Here is a 23083-nt window from a genome sequence, read left to right on the forward strand (position 1 = left end):
TATTATTTAATAATAATGCAAGGCTCAAAGCCGGGAAAACGCCTCCAGGTCTTGGTAAAACTCTATATTAAACTAGAGGCAGCAATGCCCTGATTTCTAAAATTTTAGTTAAGAGGATGCACTGTTATTTGAAATACATTCTTTCTTAAGATTTCTTACATATTGTTCGATGGCTGCGGCATAAAGTCAAACGGAAGTTCGAAACTATTTTTTATTAGGTATATGGGGGCCTAGCGAGTTATTACCCGATTTTATCTGTTTTTCCACAGAGGCATGTTGTCATCACAAGCAATTTTTCCTTAATTTCAATGCTGCAACTCACAGTTTGACCCACAGAATCGATAAAAAAAAATCAGCCAAATTCACTGGGGTGCACATATTTGGTGTTTGGGTCCTTGAACATTTTTTCTTCGATTTAGAATTAAATAGTCTATTATATGGGAAGCAGGCGTGTTTGTCAATCAATTTCGCCCATTTTAACAGATAGAAATAGTTACACAAACATCACACACTAATTTTGGTTCAAGATATAGTAGGTACTGCTTGAGATGTAGGATTTCACTTGACATAAAGGTAGGTGGTGCCACTCATCTAGTCCTAATTTTATAACCGATCCTGTGAAGCCCTTCCGTACCATCTTGGTAGTGAAATTTATTGCTTGTAGGACACTTGTTCAGTGACATACTTTTAGTAGTGTTCAACAATACCGTTATTGGACGTGATAACGAAAACATTATATTGATTGGTAAAACCGTAAAACTTAAATCTTTTTTTTAATTTTATTTTTTAAATTTTTCCAAATTCTGAATTAATAAGAAAATAAAATAATGTGGCAACATTAATAATTTTAATTTACACAAGCGTTATTTTATTCATTGAGACAGATACGAAATAAATGTTGTTTTAAAAAATGGATGCAATAAAGTATTTAAAAAAGCTTAACTTAAATCTAAAAATATTTAACTTAAAAGAAAAACTTTTGAAAGCTTTATGGTATATGTAGTGTCATTGGGCATAATTAAAAGCAAATCAGTTAATATATATGGTAAATTAGGTATATTCATATAGTATACTGGAATAGTTCGAACTGGATGATTCGAATCAGAACTTTTTTATTTTAACTGTTCTCCTTCCAAAAGCTCGAACGTCTAACTTTAAAAGCTTTAAGCTTGCATATGAGCAATAAGAACGTCTTAAACTTGAGGACTTAAATAGTTTGTCATATTTTTTAATATTTTTTCGGGTATATTTAAAGCATTAAGTATTCTATATGCTCAAATCCTTCATTTTTGTTAATATTATTTCTATTTAAAAAGTACTTAATTTATAGTGGCTCTGCGCTAAAATAGTTTCTAAAATATTTATTAAACATGCAGTATGCAGCACTGGACTATTTCATTGCATTAGGGGTATTCACAGCATATTGAAATATTTGCTTAAAAACTATATGTTATTTGATACGGTTTCCAGCTTAAAAGCTTTCGCTAAGGACTCACTGAGAAAAAATATTAAAAATGCACGCGAACACCATCATTATTACTCTTTATAAATCTTTGCTTTTTTTATTCAAAATACACTGGTTTTTTTTTTTTTTTTTGGTAGTGGTCCCCTCCAAAAGTTAATTTAACAGTTTATGCTTTTTTTACACTTGTCCAACAATTCTTTATATTTTTTAGCCATCTTAAACTATTTAAACTTAAGATTATTGCCTAACGGAGCTTCAATACACAAAAGCCTTTCCCTAGTTCTTTCTGCTCTGCATCATTTCTTTTTAAAATTATAATATTCATATATAATCACTACTATATGGGAGCCTACATCATGTAAATTCTTAAATGCCTTGTGAGAAATCGTACATGGCTGCACGGTTTATGTTTATATACATATATGTACATATGTATATCTAGTATGTATGTGTGTATGTAGCGTTACGGATCCATGCTTATGAAATTTACACCTGAGCTGGTTTACTTTTGCCGACTACCATTAGCGTCTTCTGTAGGAAACGTGTGAGGCTTACTGCAAAATTAATATTTGAGGTTAATAAAAATGCAGAAATATTTCCAAAATTAAATTTATATAATAATTTTTAATAATTTTTTTTTATTATAATAAAATTGAGATGCTGAATTACTATTTTTATTTCTCGAAAACTGTGCTTCTTAGTTTTCCTTGAACAAATAATAAGGGTATTCACAAAATTGATCAATTGCTTAGTCCTTTTTTAGGCTGCTAAAAAGTTTGGCATTCTTATATCATTAATTTAATTAAAAAAAGCCTTTCTTCAGACATTTCTTAGGACAAATATCATAATTTTGATCTTGAACGCTTCATTGGAAAGCTCTGGTATTCCACCTGTGGACAGGGTGAAGTACTTGGAGGTTAACTTGAACAGAAAGCTTTTGTGGAGGCTAAAAATTGAGGAGAGAGTGAGGAAGGCATCGGTTGCCTTGTACAACTATAGAAAAATTGTTTTCTAGAGAAAAACGCTCGGAAAAATCATACTCTTTAGTCAAAGAGCGCCCTTTATTGGCATGTGTGATGCACGAAGGCCAGTAATAGCACTAAATGTAACACCTGTAGATATATTTGATCGAAGCTTTAGAGAAAAAAAGGAAGGTGCGTCTTAAGTCGGGAACACGTCATTAAATTTAGCTTTAGTCTATCACTGTAATGTTTTTGAAGTGACGGAGGTGGCTGCCATAAATGTATCGAAACCGCAAAACTGATGAGCTTGTTAGAGAATGCATGCTTACCTCAATTTCACTAGACTGGCAACGAGTCGGTGCAGCGCTCACTTGGACTCTTGCGTTAAATCTATGAAACTTTCGTAACTTTGGCAAACGATGGTCAACAAACAAAACATGTGTGGCCTAAACGTTCTGACTGGATACTGTCCAATAGGGTTATATTCGGGGAGTTTACATATCTAGTCCGACGCAGCCTTTTTTTTTTTGCTACTATTAGTTTGAAGCATCTCAGTCAGTAACCAGCACAAAAACGTGCTGCCTCTATGGCGCTATGTCTGAATCTGGAATCCTCGAAAAACTAATATGACTGTATAATCTGACGTTGAGCAATTCTAAAAATTGTGTCAGGATCGGGAAAGAACTCTCCGAGCCGTTCGATACCAAATGACTTTTAAGACAAGGCGACTCTCTATCATGCGCTTTCTTCAATCTACTCCTGGAGAAAATATTTCGAGTTGCAGATCTGAATAGACAAGGTATAATATTCTGCAAGACGTATGGCTACGCAAATGCATCTAGTAGTAGACGAGGGCAAGACGAAATATCGAAATATGGGCTGTCCAAAGTATAGGACGACTTGGACATAGTACAGTCCGTTAGAAAGACCAGGTGGAGAAGGAATTGTCTACACTTTTAATTTTCAATTGGCGCCAAACAGCGAAAAGAAAGAACGACTGACGCGCTGCTGTAAACTCGACTATAACCGCGCAAGCGGTGTTTGCGCTCATAAAGAAGAAGAAGATCCATATCTAGAAGTTTTCGGAATCACAAAAGACCAGCACCATAGCTGGCTAAGTGGGCTCCTATTTTACTTTTAGTGGGAGAATCAGCCATGCGACCTAACCTGATCTCACTTAGACTGAACACTTTTTTCCTGAGATTCTGCAGAGTTCTCAATTTGTCTTATTTTAAAGAAATTTTTATTTGATGCTGTGGATATCCTCGCATGAAATTTGTTTGACACTATGAAACCCTTGTAGTGCTAATTTTGTCTGAGCAGAGTAACATGTTTTGTGAATTCTTTCTTTTCCGCTACCAGTTTGCAAAATGGCCATTCAGGCGGTAAGGCTGAAAACCTTACCAGACTTCAATTGACGTAGGTATTTAAAAAGAGGCAAGGTTGAATAATAACTTGCTTCTGAACGATCCAGCTGTGGTAGGTTTAAGTTTTTTCTTTCGTTTTCAAAACTAGAGGATTTATCGATTTTCGAAACTCTTAGGTTTCTATGAAAGTTCGGTCCTCAGAGAGGGGCATTATGACTCTCACCTCAGTAACGATATTCCGCCATTAAGGCAAACATTACGCAATTTTAACGTATCGAGAATAGGCTTATAAAATTAATTGTAAGTTTTTTTTTTTGTTATTATATATTGATTCTAATATAGACTTTTTAATGCAGGAAATGGCAACAAACTTGATTTGTGAATACCTTTATAGCCTAAAATTTCGCTACTTATATTCTATTGTACTATGAACTATGAACAACTAAGTGCAACAAATGTTTACTAAAGGGTGCTCGAATTAAACTAAACGATTCTTTCAAATTGAAACCAATTAAAAGTCAAAGGCAAGCAAAAATTTTACGAAAAAATTTTAAAGTTATTTTCAAAATAATTCAACTATTAGTAAACAATGTGCATGACTTGAATCAAAAGTGAGTGCAAAAATATTGAAAAAGAAATGAATTAAATAAAAACCTTTGAAGCGGAAGCTTTTGGTCGTACAACCATCAACATTTTTTGCAGTCCTTGAGTGAATCCACCTAAAAGAGAATAATACAACATAGCGGCATGGGTGAATGTGCGTGATTTCAAAACGTAATTAATCAAATTAAATCATACAATGGGTGTTTCGTGAACGTAAATTCAATTTTGGGAGTTTTAAAGAAGCGCTTTTATGCCTTTGAATATGCTTGTACTACACGCTTATGCTTTTAACCAACAACTTACCCATTGTTTTCTGGAACCAAATCGGTTTGTTTTTCCACGCAATGAACACCAAATAGACAGGTATGCTGCTTAGGATCATTAGGATGCCATAACCGGTTTCCACAGGGCTAGCGTACATGGGCACAACGGTGACGAAGATGGTGGCGAGTAGATAAATAACGGGAAAAACGAGCGGTACACGTATGGGGCGTGGCAAATTGGGTTGAGCATAACGCAACCAGGGAAGACAGAGTACCGAAACGCCTATGCTCAACTATTTAATTGAGAAAGCAGAGAGAGAGAGAAAAAGAGAGATATTAGAAATAGTAAATACAGGGTGCTCATATATATAATAGATTATTGGTTAGTTGAAAATGTTGAAATATTTTTGTAAAGTTAATTTAATCACTCACCCAAGTGGCAAAGCCCACATAATTGATGAGCGCAAATATGTCCGACACGGTGAGGTACAACATCGACAGCAGCGCCATTATCAGCACAGCAGGTGTGGGCGTGAATCGTTGTATTTGAATCATTGTTAAGATTTCCGGCATTTGACCTTCATTGGCGCCAGCGTAGAAAAGACGTGATGAGGTAAGCAAAATACCATTCACGGCGCCGAAGGTGGAGAGCGCAACGAAAACTTTAAGCAGAAGAGAAGTTTTCACAATTAGCTGACCGGTGGTACGCGATTTCTCACGGCTTTCCGAAATCTCTCATTAACTCACCTGGTACCGTCCACGCAAATATGCCAAAAGCGCGCTCCGCATAGGTCACCGCCACAGCGGCCGAACCGAGAACCTCCTCCGGCGACAAGATGGTGTAGAAGGCAACGTTGGCCATCACATAGACAATTGTGACCAGTGTACAGGATATGGCGATGGCGCGTGGCAAATTCTTTACCGGATCCTTCAGTTCTTCAATAATGAAATTCAAGTAATTCCTAAAGGGTGAAGAGAAATTGCAGTGAGGGAGTAAGTAAACAAGCGCAGAGTTTATACCAACATCTAATGGCAATAATTTTATTAGTTGAGTAGTAAAACAAAACAAACAAAATCCATGACACACATATCCTTTGCTTCGGACAGCCTGTGAGCCAATTACTCAAATCTCCTTACTTAGTGGATATTTGCAGCTATGTGTCCAACTGATTTCCTTGTTTACACGCCCATAACCCACAGATGCAGTGTCAACTTACCAGCCATTGTAAGCAAACAATCCGGAGTAGAAGGACAACGCTAGCGATGTCACTTTTGTGTCCGTATTCTCGAATGTAAAATATTCCACTTTGCCCAAGTACAGTTGATACACGCCGGTGGCGATGATGATGAAGAGCGCCAATAGCTTGGCATATGTGAAAATGTCCTGCACAGCGGTGGCCCATTTAACGTCCCAGCAGTTGATGAAAGTCAACACCACTGCAAAGAGAGATTGAGAGGGCTACAGCATGACCGATAGTGTAAAATGCCAGCAAATAACAGAGTTAGAGAAACTCGGCTAATAGAAATGAATGCTTCGAGGCAATTTAAATGCGATCTATGAAGTTTTGCGGAATTCAATGAGACAGCATGGCTTGAAGAGTACAATTGTTGTAGATGTTAGTAACAGAGTTTACTGAAATTGCGCTGAATTGATATTAGAAGTTAGATTTGCCTTCTCGGTTGGTATATTCACACATATTTGGAAATCTACTGCGTGCATTGGATGGAATCAGCACATAGGTCTAATTTTATTATGCACATTTTTCATTAGTACAACTAATTAGAAGATACGTGAATGTCTTAATTTAATTAGTATATTTTATATAATTATTATTATGTTTGAATTGGTGATGTCAAGCCTCGTTTCAATGTCAATAGTGCCAGTTATAAGTGAGATTTGGTCAACGGAAATAAGATCATGTGTTATCACACCATTAGAGTTTTCCTGTAGGCATATGTGAACTCTAAAGTCTATGCGGACAATCCCGCTGCGATTCAGGCCTTTGAGCAAAACATCATCACTTGTCATGCTCGAACGAGTCATCGAAAATTGGACTCGACGGATAGACTACCCGAGACATAGCGGCGGCCAACATTTAAAAGAGATGATCTTCAAAAAATAAATGTCGAATAATAATAAACATTTCCCAATAAATTTGAAGTTTCTGTGTTTTTCTTTACAAAAGTAGGGAATCTAGAAATGACTCAACCTTTACTATACACCTATACGCCTATTATGTTAAAGATCTCCTCGAAATGTATAGATTTGATATAAGAGGAATTAAGTTATTCTTCGACCTTCGAAAAATAGCAAATATAAGATAGATCGTTTTGTGTCACGGCCCTGCTCAGGAGTGCAGAGAAAATAGAAAGGAAAGTGAGAAAGTTGATAAAGCTGATTTTGTAGGACGTTGATAAGAAGTATTCTTTCTAAAGTATTTAAGACAAATAGGTAGTTTGAAAATCCTAGTCACTCTATTTACCCCGGTTCCCGAACGGTCTGGTCTGGAACGCACTCATGAACTCCAAGCTTTAACTTGACTACGTCTGTGTGATCTAGGCTTTTCCAAAATCCCTCCCGATCCCTCCAAGAAATGTCCAAGATTATTACTCAATTTAGATTAGTAATCATCTCTCAGATGAGACCCATTTCTGACTTAAGGGCTTCGTCAAAAAACTAAATTGTCGCTATTGGGGTTTGTTAAATCTTCATGTGGTTCAGAAAACCCATTAGCATCTCAAAAAATTTACCGTTTGGTGTCGATTATGGTTTATCGGATTTAATTTTTTTTTTTAAATAAGGAAGAACGAACAAAAGCAAGCGTTATAGCACGATATTGATCGACTTTTTTTTAATGAAATTTGATGAAATCGACACCGACGATGCCTATTTCCAACAAGTCGGTCCTCATGTTACTGGTCTAAGCATAAACATGTTTCCTTAATTTCGAGAAATGTTTCAGGCAAATGGCCCCAAGGTCATGTGGTTTAACGTCTATAGTCTATTTCCTCTGATGATATGTTACGGCCTTACGCCAATCAACCAGCAACGCCCGAAGAGATCGAGAAGAGGAGAGACAATGTGTTCAAAATTGCTTTAAACAAGTGCAGCTAGCTATTTGGCCGAAAATTTATTCAAATCAAAAATGGTATAAAATTATCTGCATAATAAAACACGGACCCCATTTTTACTGAATTTTAGTTTTTCTTTCATTATGACATCACCGCTCCTTTTTGTTGGTAGACGTTTTACGTCCATTTTCTAGGAGAGAGAGTTTTGTCCAATATGTAAGAACTATTTCAGATGATTCGAAAACTTTTAATGCACTTCAAAGATCGACTTAAAGATGGTCCAAGGTTGTAAAGTTGTGTAATGACAATGATTAAAAGAGGTTCACCGATGTGGGTATTGTGGTTATAATACTATCCGGAATGAGCAATGGAATGATCTAAAAATTGTTTAAAAACATTTCAAGAAGGCCTGGTCGTTATATTGAGAAATAAAAGAGAAATAGAAAGTAATAAAAGAACGACTAAAGTCCTCGAAACGGTATTCCTCATGTGACTGCTTTAATTGGGAACTGGCAACTATTAACTGTTGACGGGGCTACGTCTTGTAAGGTCTAGAGATCTCGAACAATCCAAAAAAAAAAAATAAAAAAAAAAAAAAAAAACCGAGATCTATAATTGTTTCATAGCAGTTTAATATTTACAATAATTTTAGTTGTGTTTCGTTGAACAACCGCTGTAGTATGCCTGTCATGGGAATCTTAGCAAAATGCATGATGCAATTTAAAGAAAATTTTCATAATCCACCAACTCTTTGTGACTTCTTGAGAAAAAAGAGGAAACTAGATTAAATTGTATGGTAGTGTGTGTGTATATTGATTTAACAGTAAATTTATTTGATTCACAAGGAAATCCATATTGGCGCATTCAACTGGAAAACAACAAGATTGTGCATATGTATGTACTCACTATACATATACATACAAATATAAGTTTGTAGTGAGTAAATATACACATACATACATACATACATACATACATATGCTTGTGGAAAGAAGTTCCTACTTGGCGTAATCAGTAAGCAGCTTTTTGCTGCAGCTCAAATTAACAAGTGCCGTTATGTATTTGATCATGTAAGCTTGCGAAACTATTAACAGAAGTCTCCGGATTATGTGAGTCTAAATTTTTATAATGCCGAATTGTTTTTAAGGAGCCTGTTCTTACATGCACTGTTCAATAATCTCGATAGGATGGATCAGGCAAAAGATGGTAGAGAGTATAACTCAGAGAGTCTCCATAAAACTTCTTGTTATGCAACTTGATGTCGAATGTCTCGACAAAATGTGGATGGGAACATCCTCTACTTGTTTCATATAAAATTAACATTTATCTTTCTGACAACAGCTTACACAGTATAAGATTTGCCACGAAGTTCGTAAGCCTCAGTTTTTCATCAAAAAGCTACTCATTTATCGAAACTCTTGATTGGACCACTTTTGGATAAAGTTCAAGATCAAATTATTTTATGGAAAATTATTTTATTGGACAAAATATCTTCACCAAGTTTGTTATGGACTATTTTCCAAGGCAGCACTGCGAAGATAACGATTTTTGTTTGTTTTTTTTTCCTTGGAACTTTGGCAACTGTACAGTTTTGGATGCGACTTTAAGATTCAAAGAGCCTTATTATAAGTCGATTTCCTAATTTCTCTGTCGAACCGTAATATTTTGGATTGGATAGAATTTAATCTTAGCACTGACATTAGAAAAATTTGGATTCGTGACGTTAGTCAAAAATCAATAATAGTATGACAAAAAAATTGGGGTCAGCAATATTGGGGACTGATAGTCCTTTAAATACTGATGTTCCCTTTTCAAATATGTCACATCTATAGACACATAAGTAAAATCCCGAAATTTCTTGATCAGACATTTTTTTCGGAACTGATAATCCTTTAAACACTGTATTTCACTTTTCAAATACGTCAACATCTGCGCAGACTTAAAGAAAATCCTTTTTCAAATATTTCAACACTTAAGTAAAATCCCGAAATTTCGGGACCAGTAATATATTTCGGGACTGATAGTCTTTAAACACTGATGTTCCCTTTTCAAAAATGTCGACATCTAAATGTACTTAAATAAAATCCCGAAATTTGGGTATCATTTGTACATTTCGGGACTGAAAGTCTCAAACACTGGAATTCCCTTCAGATGTGTCAGTATATAATATAATTATAAATTTAAATTTAAATCCCGAAATTTCGGGATTCGCAATATTTTTCGGGATTAGTAGCCCTTAAGACAGACAAATATAATGAAATTGTGTGCTCAATTTGTTAGACGACTCGAGTGTTTACTGTTTGCACGTACATAAGTAGTGAAAAGAGCGACTAAGTAGCTACTAAGTAAGCATACTTGTTTATATGCGATCACTAACCGGCGGCAGCGTGCGCATCAATTAGCAGCTGAAAATTGCGTTTCCTCTTATGTGAAATATACACGAGTGCATACATATTTGTTATTATTATTATTAATATTTTTGTTAGTAAACATTAGCAATGGCGGTTGTGTTGTTCTAACGGCGTTTACAAGCGCCTAATCTTTAGGTCAAGAACGATGACTAGGTATTTGAAAGTGCACTGAATTCGCTGATTTTGTCGCTTTGATTTATGAAATGCAATTGGAATACTTAGCAAATTCTAATCTATTATTATTAWATAAATAAGTAATATATACATACATATGTATAATATGTTTGTACTTACATATGCAACACACGGCCAACATACGCGCCGAATCATCTGGTGGCTGGCAATCCGGAAAGAACGGCTTCATTACGTAGACACTGAAGGTGAGCGCCACAATCGCCTGTGAGCAGGGGCGCACAATCATACACTCGATCCAAAGACGTATGAAGGCCATGAAGGGACCGAATGTCTCCATGATATAGGCATAATCCGCACCAGACTTGGTGATCATTGTGCCCAACTCGGCATAGCAGTAGGCACCAACCTAGTGGGTGGAAATTCGAGGGAAGTGGTGATTAATTATAATATAAACTACACTTTGGTAACTGTACTTTCTAAGAATAGATTACGCCTGAATTTCTGAATTTTCACAAAATTTGATGACAGGTCTTCGTGGCGATGGCACTTTAGCTATCAATGCATAAAGAGTCTTTTAAGAAAATTCTACTATATGAGTTGAATTGAAAGGCATGTTTATATGTAACTGGAGCCGACCCTAAAAACATCGATGAAACCTATAGAAGAGTTAGTTTACAGTGCCCTAGGAACTGTGAATGAAATGTGGAAGCTTCGGCAGCAAAAAGGAAGACAAAGTAATTTGTGTGAAGTTTTTTTTTGTTTCATTTTCGAAATCATTACTATTGGATTTCGGGTTTATGGATCCGATTCGTTAGAGTGGTGGTACTACTGGATATGAGAAAAACTTCACCCGTTTTTTATACAGGCCTTTGGAAAGTTAATCTAACTTCAAAGTATTTAAGTATGGACGAGATTTCCAAGAATAGTGTAAGGCTAACATCTGGAACATCGTGTTTAATATTGGAAAACCCATGCATTATCTATACGACGACATCTACAAAAGCCGGACAATAAAAATGAAAATCCAATGGCACGAACTACCATCCGCAAGATGGGGCTGACAGATCGAGAAGACTACAGGAAATGCCTAGAGCAAGACACCAAGAAACCAATGGATCATTTCATTTGTGCACTTGTTCCGCATTGGCAAGATTGCGCTATAAGCATCTGGGGTCCCCACATTATGATACACTGGAGGAGTTATCCGCAGCAGTGTCTGTTAAAATTCGCGTCAAGCAGAAGCATCCTAAACGATGACTATTTCTCGTGGACTTAGCATGTGGACTCCGTCTGGTATCGCAAAGGATCAAAGGTCTATGCGGGGCTCATTGGCCTATCAGATTAACCTAACCTAAAGTACTTAAGTAATGATAAGAACCGTTAAAAACTAAACAAAATACTAGGCGACGGCAGCAAACTTCACATTATCTGTTAAAATCCTCCTTCTAAATCGAACTATCGAACATCAAAACTTTGATTTTTCTCAAAAAATTGACTGTATTGAGTCGAATAATAGGGAGAGGAATGTTAAATAAGATGGCTTCGTAGGTTATGCAAAGAGTTGGTTCGAGTCATGCGGTGACTCGTAGCATTCGGAAATTATACCTGAAAGCATCCTAGTGAAAATTGCCTGTAGATTTCTTTGTCTTTTCCCCAATATTGAGATCCAGTTTGCAGTCTTTTATCCAGTTCTCAATGTGTCGATGTGAATTTAATGGGGGAGGTATTAGACACCTTGTAGAGATGAATTTCTTCGCTTACTTTTAAGCATATACTATGCTGGAAATTGTTTTGGTGGTTGATACTATTTTTATATACTTCTAAATATCAGAAGGTTTTTAAAGAAACCTATGCAATTTAATTAAGTTTACAACCCACGATTTGCCGAGTAATATAAACAATTGGTGGTATTATCAATCAATTAAATACAACAAATTCTGAATTCGTTCAATAACATTGCTTATTGCCTGACCGACTAAGTACCTTCAAGGACACACATGCATCCATTCTCTAAGCAATTGTCTGTCAAAGTCATAACTCTTGCGCTTTTATTTTTATGCCACAATTTTCCGCTCTACTTTCAATACGTGGAAGTCCAATACAGTCATTATTCGTGACCTATAAAGCTCGTTTGAAAAAAAAGCTCTTGGTTAAGTAGATATATCAACATAAAATGTACATATATAGATAATTATATTTGTATATCTAAGTATATATGTACTAGCTACTTTCTTATCCATTTTTATTGGTATATGCATCTAAATTGAATTATATAAGCGCATGCCAGTGGCTGGTTATTTACTCCAATTTGTGTAGTCGTGCACAAATGCCACTCGCATTGGTGTTAGTGGGCATAGTGCGTCTACATTGTCAGGAACTGGCTATGACATGTGTACTCCTGCGAAGAATGCTAAGAATTTCATTAAAACACTGAGAGAATGCGTTTCCGAATACTCACACCATTTTCATTTTAATTTGTATGTCTTCTTTTTCATTGCTTTTGCGTGTGGCAGTTGTTTTTAAATTTCGCTTCGGAATCCATTTCTCTCATAAATATGTTCGTGAGTTATTAAATGGTTTCAAAACTAAACTTCAGATATAGTAAAAGTGCTAAAAAGAAGCTCTAAATACCATTTTGACTAAATAACCTCAACCCTTTCATAGCGAGCATCGGATCATATTATGATTAATGAGGAATAGTTTATTAATCTAATAAAATACGCCATTACGATAGATACTTGTACATAGAAATTCTGCTGACAACACAACGCAGATGGGTATTGAATTGATTCAGCAGGCAATGACTGCGAGATCTCTCAGACCATTTTCTGGAGGAGAAAATTTTTTGGGGCTTCGGACGCTTATGAAAAACAACTGTCAACAAAAGAAGAATAATTACATATATCACTAATATATCAGAAAGTAAATCAATCAAATTAGTCGAGTCTAAGTCAGCTGTAGTGCCATCTTACCCTGCTCATTCCAATAAGTAAAAACACCCCTCTTGGCGAGTTTTGTACGGGAAATTTTTCAAGATCTTAAAGTAGCTACAATATTTGTTTAGGGATTCTAATCTTTTATCTATGAAGGTTTAGCCAAATGAGCGAGGAAGCACTTTTCCACCGGTTAGGAAAAATATTTGATCATTATTTAGCTACTTAGACTTACTATTACATATAAACTTAGATGATCGCCCTTTATTATTTGTATCATTAGTAAAATGATGGAAAGAAGCTACCCTTTTGCCAATATGTCTGAATTTGGTATTCCTGTCAAACTAATATGGCTGTAAAAACTGACGTTGAGCTATACCAAAAGCTCCAGCAGGATCGGAAAGGGTTTCTCTGAGCCGTTCGATACCAAACGAGGTTTCAGATAAGGCGACCTGTTATCGTACGACTTCTTCAATCTACTCCACCAGAAAATAATTCGAGCTGCAGATCTGAATAGAGAAGGTACAACCTTCTACATGAGTGTACGACACGCCGATGACATCGATATCATTGACCATAACAACCGCGCCGTTAATTTTGGTTTCTCCAGGCTGACGTTGCGAGTTTTCGAGAGAAAGGTTCTACGAAAGGTTTATGGTCTTTTGCGCATTGGCAAGTGAAGAGCGCAATCGATGCAGAGATGAACTGGTCCATTATGAACCCGGGTGGTAACCAAAATAGTCTTATGCAGCAGCTCAGTGGTTTTATTTTTCTACTTCAGCTGCCCGATTCCCTTGAAGTTGAGCTTCGGGAACGGTAGAAGATATTCTGAGAGTGTACACGAAGATCGTGGTTCGTAGCAGCTCGAATCGTATAGATCGACTTGTCGCATTTTACGTTGATTTCTTAAATAAAAAGCGTACAAAATATAGCTCGTGTAAAAACTGAAGCTGATCGACCTTCCCAAGCGACATCGTTTCGCCCATTGAGGCTCTTGAAAAGTTCCAGGAAAATTGAAAATCAACGATGATGTCTATTTCTGGCTCAATAGGTATGTAAACAACAAAATTGCCGCATTTGAGACGAAGAATAGCTTAAAGAGATCCAAGAGCACATTTCTGCAAAAATGATTCCCTTGACAATGTAGCCGTCAAGGGCGACCGTTATCGCGCCGTCGATAACCGACGGTTCCATGTCGGAAAGTGAAGTACGTGATATCGGTGACGTTTGGTCTCCACAAGATGGCGTCACTTCCCAAACATCGTATCAATCAATGGATTTATTGAGAGAACACTCGGTGAGCAGATAATTTCACGTTTCGCCCGGTCAATTGACATCCAAGCTCATATGATTTCACACCGTTAAACATTTTTCTGTTGGGATATGTAAAGTCCAAAGTGTATGCGGCCAGTCCCGCTTCTGTTCGGGCTTTATCAGTCGAAATGCGCGAATGAGTCATAGAAAATTGGACTCAACGGATGGGCCATCTGAGACCGCGGCTACGTCTTAGACATTTTAAATAGATAATATTCAAAAAATAAATGATAAAGAATGGTCTTTTGAATGATAATAAACATTCCCCAATGAATTTGAAGTGTCTGCGTTTTTTCTTTAAAATAGTAGGGAACCCCGAACTGAATCACCCTTTATAGTATATTAGTTTGTCAAAAAAGTCTTGCGGTATTATCGCTAGTTGGCGCTAGTTTCATTCGTCGCATCGAGTCATGACTCATGCTATACCTTTTTGGAAAGCTCATTTCCAATGAATTGGTCGAAAGAGACCGGCATAGTAGCAGCCGTAGCATCGGTCAAGAGCTGGGCATGAGTCACCAAACCGTTATAAAATAAAAAAAATAATAAATAAAAAATACCGCAAGAGTTTTTTGACAATTTATATTTTATAGGGCCCGCGACGTTTTTTCTGGGTATTACAAACTTCGTGGGAAAAACAAACATGTTCAAGATAATATTTATTGATCGCTAACTTTCAGCTGATACTTAATTATTGGTATTTTAAATATCTTGCTGAGTCAACTAGTTGAAAATCAGCGAACCTACACACATAAGTATATATTATAACCAATACGTAGACTCATATAGTTGAGTCGGTTTCCATGGAAAATACCCTACACATCGCCCAAGAATGTTAAATAACAATTAGTTCCATATAAATTCTATTTCCTTATATTTTCTTAATTCGATTGAAACTAATCGTCATGCGCTTATTATGACAGTAATATATAACAATGACTGATTTATGCAAATATAAGCTGCATGTGCTTACTCACCATCGAAAAGAGGCCGGAAATAACCCACACGATCAGCGACAAATTCACGCTTCCGGTATAGCGCAGCACGCCAGTGGGCGACACGAAGATGCCGGAGCCAATGATCGAACCAACGATCACAGTGCAGCCGTTGATCAAACTCATTTTCGCCTTTAAAGTCACCTCACCACCGCCGCCGCCGTCGCCGCCCTCGCCATCCGTCGTCACCTTGGCCGGCGCATCGCCATTACCATTGATTACCGAACTTTTCCGTGAGGAATTTTTCCGATTAAGCGATTCAGTCTCCATGTTTGTGTGTGCTTTATATGTGCGTTTATTTCGACAATCAAGGCGTTAATTGCTTTATGCTAAACAATTAGAATTTTTGCAGAGGCAGCTGTTTAGCTTGTTGCGTGCTATTATTTATACCTTGTATTATTTATGGTGTGTGTTTATGTATATAAAATATGTGCAGGTGTGTGTTGGCGTGGAAATCTGTAAATAGAAGAATGATATTGGCGTTTGAGTAAATAAATTTGGAAATTTGTTGGCTTTAGTTAAAAATACACTCGTGTTTAGGCACTTGCAACTTGTTTGTTTTTGAGGGAGCTTATATATACATATATGTATATATGTACATACGTGTGTATGTATTTCTGTGCATAAGCAATATTTGCTGAACTTTGCATACATACACACATATACCCATTTATATTCAATTTGGCATTGAGCGTTTGAAGATCTTAATTTTCTCACCTTTTCATTAACAAAGTATTCATGTACAAATACTAACATACATATGTATATCTATATATTTGCACGAAAGCACCATCGGTCATCGACGAGGAAGCGATAAAAGCAGCCAAAAGGTTTGGACATATCAAAACACCGGGTCTAGATGGAATACCCAACAAGGTCTTAAAAATAGACCTTTTCAAAGCTCATTACCTGCTGTTTGCAAGAAATCATCAAACAGCGATTGGTTCTTTTTCAGAAACCAAACAAACTGGCTAGAAAACAAATCTAAAACTGTCCTCTTTTTATACTGGACACGTTTGGAAAAATTTTGAAGCAAATTGAGTTGCAGGCAGAGCACTGCATAGGCGTAACGTCTGTGAAAAATTTAATGGACTGAATTAACAGCTGAGATTTTTGGCTGAAACGAAATGAAATCGAATCATTTCTGAAGCGAATGGTAACAGAAGATGAAAACTGAGTCAAATACGACAATAATGTGCGAAAAGTTCATGATCCAAGCGTGCTGAAGCTTAAGAAATGGGCGCCATGCCAGGATTGACACCTCGGAGGGGTATGCTGAGTGTTTGCTGAGATTGGAAAGGAATATTCCACTATGAGCGGTTTCAGCCAGGTCAACCAACGTCTGACTTAAACGAATGATTCTCCATTTTACTGTCAACAACTGATTGGATTGAAGCAAGCAATCGAAAAAATCGGCCAGAACTGATCATTAGAAAGAGCTTCGTCTCCATCACGACAACGCTAGACCACATACATCATTGATGACACTGCAAATAATGGGAGATTTTGGCTGGGAAATTTTAATGTATCCACCTTATAGTCCAGACCTTGCACCAGCTGAGTACATTTGTTTTGGTTACGGATTTAATAATGTCTAAAGCGAAAAAATGGCAAAAAATCGTCGACAAAAAATGGTACATATTTAGTTCATTATAAATACAAAAAAAAAAAAAAAAATAATAATAAGGTGAGGTTTGATTAGAAATACGAAAAGACTTTTTCGACTACCTATAAAGAGTGATTTTGAATACAAAACAATATCAGCTGATTTGCTGAGAATTATTACTTTATGATACCCACGAGGAACCCAAAGAGTAAAGGGTGATGGTTAGGTTGCCGTAAAACTCAGTTCTGAGTCCACTGCTGTGACACGTGCTATAGCACGGCGAGACTGATTATTACCTGACGCATTTCCGGACCGGACATGGATGCTTTCGACAATATCTCTATAAGTACGGTCGCGATAACGTAACCGAATGTTCATTCTATGGTAATGGTTTTACTGCCCGAAATTCGAAGTAGAGTGTAGCGACTTATAGACTTTTATCAATGAACGTGTGACTCCAGAGTATTGTGGACCGCATGATACAATACAAACTTGTGTTTAATAAAGTGAAGAATTGGTCCGCAGTTGCTCTTCCGGAACTGAGCAGAAACGAAAGGCAACGAAGTAGCGAAAACAGAAGAAGTAGAGCAGAGGAGTGCAGAAAGGTGACCATGAAACGCTAATCTTGGCTGAGCTTGGTCCTGCGAAGAAATGCTTAACGGCGGGGCCGTAGGACTTATGTAGGTGTACTGTTAAGCAAGTTCAGCGTATGTTAATCCATACTGGGCGTGTTCCTACAAGAAGTGTACCCTCATCGTGCATTATGGATCGTACATGTCGGCTAGGACTGAAGGTAGCTACGATGTACTTGGCTGAGCTTGGTCCTACATATATAGTACATACAAATATCATCTTAATTGAATCCGCACATCGCTGGAAGCACATACATATATACATATGTATGTATATAAAATGCCCGCAAATAACCATCACTCCGCAAAAAGGTTTGCGCGTGTGCCGCGAAAATTTTACGCAACGCAAATGGTTAGCAACGAGTTGTCGTTGTGTAAAAATATGTATGTACGTGTGTGCTGTGGTCAATTTGCATCGCAACGACAATTATATTACTGCCAGCACACAGCCACATGTGCATATAGTTTAGCATGCGATTATCAGCACATTTGTGTAAATGAGTTGTCACACACACACCCATAAACTCTCATAAGCATGTTCGTGAGCGCTTGCGTATGAGCGACATTGACATTGACAAATTATGCTATCAAACAGCTATGCATGTATGTGTGTGTCTGATGTTTTAATAATTTATGTATTACATACATTTGTATAAACGTTGGATTATATTTATGTGTATATACATATGTATATGCTTGTATGTAGACACGCTTAAACTGATGCTACGTTGTGGGTGATAAGGGAAATATCAATTGCATTTTTTTCGTATTAAAACTTGATTTAATAATTTATGTAAATAAGTAATAATTGAGTGTGCTCGGCACGTTTTTCGCCATTCACTGGGTAAATCATGAAAAATGTCACCTATGTATATCAAAATGAAAGCAAGAGAGAAAATAAAAACGTTGACTTCGGTTGTCCAGAAGCGATAATACGCGTCACAGGTGCATTTTTRTAGCATAAAAGGGTGTAAAGAGTTTTTGATTGTGAAATTGATCGGCCAGTTTGTATGACAGCTATATGCTATAGTGCTAAGAGTTTCGGAGATTATTTCGTGAAGAAAAAGTCGTCAAATGAAAAAGTTTTTCATACAAGAACTTCATTCCAATCATTTAGTTCGTATGTCATGCATATGCTAAAGTTCGATACCGGCGGTTCCGGTGTTAAAACTAGTTAAAATTTCAGGCTGATATCCCAAAATTGACAGATAGACGAATATGTATATATATACTATATAGGGWCTCCGACGTTTCCTTTTGCGTGTTACAARCTTCGTAGAAAACTGTATAAACCCAGTCAAGGTTATAGAAAATGTATGAGGCATCTATCTACCTGTTGATGTTTTTTCTAACAAACTWCTTGACCGATTTCATACAAATTGCAGGTTTTCGTAATAAACGATCTTAATGAAAGAATTGAACTTGGATAAGGTCTCTATCTCTTGTACTAAACAATATTGAATATATTGGTTGTCAAAAAAGTCTTACGGTATTTTCGCTAGTTGGYGCTGAGAGCGCGTAGTTCTGGTTTTATTYGTCGCATCGGGTCATGCTATACCTTTTCGGAAAGCTCATTTCACGCGCTAACACATGYTTGATTGATTGTCGTTTCTTTTAAGTCGTTYGTGAGTTATAGCGTCGCAAACATGGAGCAAAATAAAGAGAAAATACGGCATATTACAGTACTACTACGATAAAGGCAAAAATGCATCTCTGCCGCCAATAAAATGGTCGAAGATGCGCCACGCTCCGGAAGGCCTGCCGTCGAAAATTGCGATAAAATCGCTGAATTGGTCGAAAGAGACCGGCATAGTAGCAGCCGTAGCATCAGTCAAGAGCTGGGCATGAGTCATCAAAAAAAAGTTTATGAACAATTGAAAATTCAATAAAAATACCGCAAGAAATACCGCAAGACTTTTTTGACAGCCTAATATTTAGTTTTTTTTGAGCTGGTAATACATACATTAATGATACAAGCGTTGTTATAAATATAAKAATAAAGGGTGTCTCAATATGAACGCTAAATTTGAATAAAATATAGGGTGCATGAAATAACAGAAAAATTCGAAAATACAGGGTGYCACGAAATTAACGCAAAATTCGAAGAAAATACAGGTTGTTCAAAAATKAACTCAAAATTGGAATTAAATACAGAGTGTTCCGAAATAAACGCAAATTTTAAAATTGTCGCCATTTTTGTAGRMAATCCTAAAAAAYAAAAAAAGGGAAAATCTCCTGAWCTCAGTCAACTGTCAAAGTYCAAGATGATTTGACGTTTAGCACCTGGAAAAAAAGACCAGATAGAAATCCTATCAAAACCAGTAAGGAAGAGCTAAGTTCGGGTTGCAAATATTAAAGCCAGGGAGCTACCTTCAGGTACATAAGGCAAGYTTTCACCCGCTTTTGTTCATCTAAGCACAAGGATTTMAATTTTTTTGAGTTAACTCGCATAATGACCAATATTTGCGTTATAAAGTCACCCGGTAGGTTGAAAATCCTTACTAGGTAATTTTGGTGAATAAAAATAGCCCAAAAAATATTTAAAATGTATTTAAAGAGTATTTTTAGTTAATGTTTCCTCTTGACATAGCCTTCTTCAAGAGCTCTGATGAAAAAGTGAAAGACGCTGTTTCAGTATTCTTCTAGCTAATGAATACAAACATTTATTAAGGCATATTTCTAGAGCTAGAGATTGTATCAGAGATACTGCAGTTTATCAGTCAAATAATTTATGTTATATGCAATTCAGTTAACTTAATTTATCGTATAAATCAACAACAATTTCACCTCAGCGGCTTCATTCACTAAATTCATTTCTCTCAACTGGTTCAATTCAATTTAAACAAATCTGTGTGTGTGTGTATGCAAATATTGTTTATCCAGTTTGTTAAATTCTAAGTCATAATAATAAAATGAGCTGTAAATTGGTTGGTGACGGCTAGTTTGTTCACCTTTTATCGTCACAGCCGTCGCCCACCTGTCACACAAACACCTGTGTTGCCAGCCCGTGCATACCCACCTCAAGTAATTATGTATGCATATAACAGTTAATGAGATGCAAATCAATTCCTAAAYGGTGCCTTAACAGCTGCTTATATAAACTGTTTATCGATTTTTTATCAAAGGCCATCAATCGAATTCATGTTAGCGAAAAAATATGTAGAAAGTAACAGTTAATAGAATTTTCTAATAAATGTGCTAGCAAATTAATTGTAAGGTTTTTACCTTCACACTAAATTTACAGTAATATGCATTTTTTTTTTGGTTAATTATATGAGTTCTGTTTTGTGATTAATCATAATTTTTTCTTCTAGACCTTATAGATGAACGGGTTCTGCGTAGAGCCTCATTCCTATAATAAAACCATGTTCGATTCGAACCTTTTCTAGTCGATATAATTGAACTCTACTCCCTAGTCTAAAAATGTGTATGCGAATACAGCAACAATATAATCCAATGCAAACAAATACATAAATGTGGACCTTTGTGAAGTGTAAAGCTTTTTTGTTAACTTAAATTATACCAGTCTTTTCGATTATATGAGCTCGATTCGCCATTCTTCTTAAAAAACTGTGTAATATTAAGAAATGTGATTAAAAATTTATTGTGCATGAAAACAAAAGATAGGTATAAGATATAAGAAACGTAGCAAACAGATCATGCAATATCAAAGTAAAGATATCGAGGAGATTGCAACTAGCTTACCATAGACCAATYTCAAATATTATAATTTAATGGTCAGCAAAATACCAACTTTGCGAAATGCCATATATAAACTATATGGTTTGTAAATGCCTGTAAACTTATCGAGGCGTTTYTTAGAGTTCTGTACAGCAGYTCTTCTGCTTTATSATATCYATGTTAATCTACTAATTGATGYCTGAAATTGAAGCTCCTGATCTCGGCGACATTTGCTTTCAAGRAGACGGCGCCACTTCSCACACATCGCATCAATCAGTGAATTTATTGACATACTCTTCGGYGAGCAGATAATTTCACGTTTTGGGCCGGTCGATTGCCTAGCAAGATCGTTTGATATCACATCAYTAGACATTTTATTGCGGGRATATGTAAAGTCTTAAGTCTATGCGGACAATCCCGMTCCGATGCMGGCCTTGGAACAAAACCTGACGAGTATCATTTGCCAGTTGAAATGTTCGAACAAGTTATCGAAAATTGGACTCTCTGATGGATGGTGGACCCTCTGAGACGTAGGCGCGACCAATGTTTGAAATAATTAACTCTAAAGAATAAAAGCCGAGTAAATTCAGCAATTCTCCAATTTTTGAGATATCGATCGTGCTTTTCTTATCACGACGTTGTCGGAACCGTAACTATTAGACAACTATCCTTTTCTCATCTGAAAGTATAGAGAATTTTCTAATAGAGCCCTGAGTGCTTACATAAATGAATTTCCATGATATTCTTATCATCTTCGCTCGCAACCTTAAGCCATTTGCTAGGTCGGTTTGTAAAAATAATAATTCTCTTCATCTTTGATGACGCAACACGGTTATATTATTACATGAAAACACTTACATTGGGAAGAGAAAACACCCGAAAATTGTAAATAAAATTGAAAAAAAAAAAAAAATTAATTTTGGRAAGTTGTTAGTACAGGCCTTAATTACTATGCCGAATAAGAGTGCGATCTGTCAACCAGTTTGATTAAATATTTTGCCTTTTATTTACAATTKMCAYGTACTTTYTGGTCATAATGTATGTATATAATTGTGTCAATTATAGAGGCAAATGTAAAMAAATTTTAGAAATAAATATAAATTTAATCGATGAGGTTTACTGTGCCACTGTGATCTTGTATGATCATGGCTCTCAAATGCTCTATGTACTATGTATATGCATGTATGTGTATGTAAGCGATAACAATCGGCTGCCACAAACGAAATCGCTTTAAAACAACACTTCCTCATTTAAAAATTTTCTATCACAAAAAACAAAATAAATATGACAACAATAAATAAATTTTTCAACGAGTTGAAGCGCACTGATAAGACAATCAAAAATTTAGCGCAGCAGACAAACAGGATGGGCACAACGCGTCAGCTGTCAAAGCGAAACAAAAAAGTTTATCACTTGCCGAAAGCAACAAAAAGTAGCTGATTCCACTCCGCTATGTGTCATATAAATGTACTATATATGTATATTATATATTAATACATAAGTACAAATAATGAGATATACACATCAATATGCCTTGTGCCTCACACCATTTGTTTATTTATTATGCATTAATTAATTACTTGTTAATAGGKTGTTTATTGAATTTAAATGTACTCCACACGCCCAGTATAACGAAAAACAACAACA

The 23083-nt window shown here is 36.2% G+C and overlaps 1 protein-coding gene across 3 annotated transcripts in view; it reads right to left on the bottom strand.

Moving 5' to 3' along the window:
• Nucleotides 1–920: 920 nt before the first annotated feature.
• LOC108972068 (Y+L amino acid transporter 2) overlaps nt 921–23083 on the bottom strand; it is a 46669-nt gene continuing 24506 nt past the window's right edge. For 2 of the 3 annotated variants that reach the window (XM_018938535.1, XM_018938533.1), the window contains exons 2-9: nt 15500–15973; nt 10438–10684; nt 5878–6097; nt 5408–5622; nt 5093–5322; nt 4701–4953; nt 4449–4513; nt 921–2019 (exon numbers count right to left, since the gene is read on the bottom strand). In XM_018938535.1, the coding sequence (XP_018794080.1) occupies nt 2017–2019; nt 4449–4513; nt 4701–4953; nt 5093–5322; nt 5408–5622; nt 5878–6097; nt 10438–10684; nt 15500–15787 (1521 nt within the window). In that variant the 5' untranslated portion in view covers nt 15788–15973 and the 3' untranslated portion in view covers nt 921–2016. Of the gene's footprint in view, nt 2020–4448; nt 4514–4700; nt 4954–5092; nt 5323–5407; nt 5623–5877; nt 6098–10437; nt 10685–15499; nt 15974–16234; nt 16255–23083 lie in introns of those variants that run through there. The other variant, XM_018938536.1, reaches the window with a different exon arrangement.

The sequence above is a fragment of the Bactrocera latifrons genome, unplaced genomic scaffold, assembly GCF_001853355.1.
Source record: "Bactrocera latifrons isolate USDA-ARS-PBARC rearing strain unplaced genomic scaffold, ASM185335v1 scaffold_374, whole genome shotgun sequence".
In the NCBI taxonomy this organism is placed as follows: Eukaryota; Metazoa; Arthropoda; class Insecta; order Diptera; family Tephritidae; genus Bactrocera; species Bactrocera latifrons.